Here is a 2917-nt window from a genome sequence, read left to right on the forward strand (position 1 = left end):
AGTGTGGACACTGGGTCCCTAATATTTAAAAAAGTCATTTCTAAAGACAAACACAAGTTTCTGAGGAAAAAAAATGATGTGAAGTATAGATATTGGATTTCCAATATCTATCTAAAAAAATCATTTCTTATTGACAAACAGAAGTCTTGAGGGGAAAAAGGGACCAGAAAAAGCAGCTTCAAAATTGCAAAGAAGCAAAGTAAAGTGAGGAAAAAAAAAAAAAAAAAAAAAAAAGAACTCAAGTTTACTAATACTGAAACTTTCAACAGGCAAAGTTTCATCTTTTTAGAATCTTAGAGCAACTCATTTGGAATTTTAAATAAATAAGCTTAAGTTTATTCACATCTTCTGGTCCCAGCAGAGTTTTAGTGCCATGACTCTGCTTGCTGTTGGTCAAATTCACCTATTAGTCTTTTGATGTGAGCCAGCTTGTTATGAAGATACTCGCATCTATATTTTTCTTCATGGTAATTGGGACTAGACTGCTTGATCTTCTGATATTCTTGTAAAACTTCTTCATGAACATTCTGATACTCCTTTGAGCCTGGAGAAAGGCGCTTTCGTTGTGCATCCAGTTTGATAAATCTGCTAGCTACAGTCTCCATCCTGGCATGCAAGGCCCTGTACTCATCATATTCAGCATTGAAGTCATCCTTGTAATTCTGGCGTTGCTCATAGGAGACAATAGCAATATATTTTATCAAATAATCTGGGAGTTCAATTGTTGAAGAAGGCTCCATAGAGGCAGTGCAACTCTCTTTAACTCCTTCATTGGAATTTGGACTGGAGTTATTTAGCTTGGCAATTTCCTCTTCTCTTTTAAGGTCCTCCTCCTTTTCCTCAGCAGTCTCAATGTCATGCTTTTTTATTTGGTCCTTTTCCTTGTGTTTTTTAGATTTCTTTTTGGACTTTTTGTGAGATATTGAATGGTTTTCTTCCATAGGCTTTGGACACTTTAGTAGAACTGAACCAGGGGGTAAGGTTTCCAGGGAAGTCCTAGAGGTATATTTGTCTTGTTGGTCCTCATAGATACTACCGTTTTGACTAAAACTGTCAACAGGTAGGTCTTGAGTCCCCCGGCCTTCTGGAGTGCTAGGGGAATTGGAGTTAGAAATTACAGTCTGAGGAGGATTTGAGACGGGCAGGTGGGTTGAAGGCAGCGGTGGAGCGGTGGGGATGGCAGCAGCTGCAGAGGGCAGTGGGAGACCCGCAGCAGACTTTTCACTGGTGGGATTCAAATGATCATTTAATGTTGGTGGTACTCTATTTGTCAGGTGAGATATTCGAGCTTTTTTATTCATTAAAGGATCAATGAAATCGGAATCCAAAAGTCGTTTCTGAGAAGGAGAAGATGCAGCGTTTCTACTAGAACATAAGGGAGATTCTGAACGGCTGGTGCCAGCAGCATTCTGAGATGGATTTAGTTTTCTAGAGAGCACTGACTCCAATGACCGTCTGTCTATTTCACTGTATCCAGGCCAGTCCCTTTGAAGCTCTTTAAAAACATAATCCTTTAAAGTATATGAGAGATCCTTAGGATTCAGATTGGCTACCTGTTGCAGAATTGCTCCGAGGGAGTTCTTGTCTTTTTGATTGACGCCATCTTTCTGCAATCTAGCAAGCAGCTCAGGTTTCTTGTAGGCCTTCAGTGCCAGTAAGTGAATCACCCTGTCCCTGTATGGCCGTTGAGAAACACTGCTGCTGCTGTGTGTCTTTCGAATTGTACTTGCAGGGTTCATGGGAGTTGACCTTTTCCTCTCAGGCACTGCATCTGAAACAGCTTGAGGTGCTTTCCGAATTTGCACTCTTTTCCCTACATATGGTCCACCAGGTTTGATAACTTTTGTGCTACGGTTGCGGGATTCCTCCTCTGCCTGGGTCATTCTTTCTCGTGTCATCTGGTACGAGTCATTTGTTGCACAAACTGTTATTTTATCTTGTATAAATCCCAGGCAATTGAGCTGGGAGGCTCCAGAGCTGGAGAATGTTTGCTGGATGCAATCAAAGCTGCCTTGAGGGTTGTCCTTTCCCACATTTGACAGATAGAAGTTAAAGTTATGTACTTCATTGTGGGGATCACTTTTGGGAATTTTGACAAGCCCTTGGAGCCCTTGGAACTGAATTGAAGGTCGAAAAGGAATTAAATTCTTGTGACTCTGGTAGGTCTCGAGAGCCCGGATCGCTGTCTCGGTGAGCTTCACATGAAGTACGGTGATGTTGTCCTGCCCCAGCCGCCCGCACGACAGTCCGTAGCGCTGCTCCTCCCGCAGGCCCGCCGCCCCCCCCGCCGCCATCTTAGACTCCCCGGGGTGCCGCCGCCGACGCCGCTCCGGCGCTAGCCTCTACTGCGGCCGCGGCTGCTCGGGCTTCTGCAGCCGCCGCCACAGCTACGGCCATCCCGCTGCTGACGTACTGTCATATACTGCGCGTAGCCAGACTTGGAGCTTTCACGGCCGCCACCCGCCCCACCCTCCGGCCCCCGCGCCCCGCCCCAGGCTCGCCTCATTGGCCCCGTTGCCCTCAGGACCGCCCTCATTGGCCGCCCTCCACTCTCACGGGGGCGGGGCCCAAAGTCGCTGGAGTTTTGCTCTCCGGACGGGACGTCCGAGAGGTGAGAGGATATTTCTGTTTCTTAGTATGACTTGTAAATTTTTGCTGATATCTGCGCATGGGATTATCTTGTGAGTTTACTCTGAAGGTTGGACTCTCTCTCTTGTCAAGCATTTTGCTGTTGATTGGCTTTGTGCTAATGCTCTTCTTTGACACTTGGTCCATCATTATTAGCCAACCAGGGCAAGGCCACAGACCCATGAAAGAGGCACACACCAGTTCCACAGGGACCTGGGGAGATATCAGGTAAAGGTAACAAAAAGCCTGTAATTCCATTCCCCAAATGTGTGCTCTCCTGGCCTCCCCA

General features: G+C 46.1%; 1 protein-coding gene across 1 annotated transcript; it reads right to left on the reverse strand.

Moving 5' to 3' along the window:
• Window positions 1-216: 216 nt before the first annotated feature.
• LOC119523656 (RNA polymerase II elongation factor ELL2) lies at window positions 217-2410 on the reverse strand. The gene has a single exon (XM_037822456.1). The coding sequence runs from the start codon at window positions 2292-2294 to the stop codon at window positions 366-368; it is 1929 nt and encodes a 642-aa protein (XP_037678384.1). The 5' UTR covers window positions 2295-2410; the 3' UTR covers window positions 217-365.
• Between the last annotated feature and the right edge of the window lie 507 nt (window positions 2411-2917).

The sequence above is a fragment of the Choloepus didactylus genome, chromosome X (genome assembly GCF_015220235.1).
Source record: "Choloepus didactylus isolate mChoDid1 chromosome X, mChoDid1.pri, whole genome shotgun sequence".
NCBI classification, from domain to species: domain Eukaryota; kingdom Metazoa; phylum Chordata; class Mammalia; order Pilosa; family Megalonychidae; genus Choloepus; species Choloepus didactylus.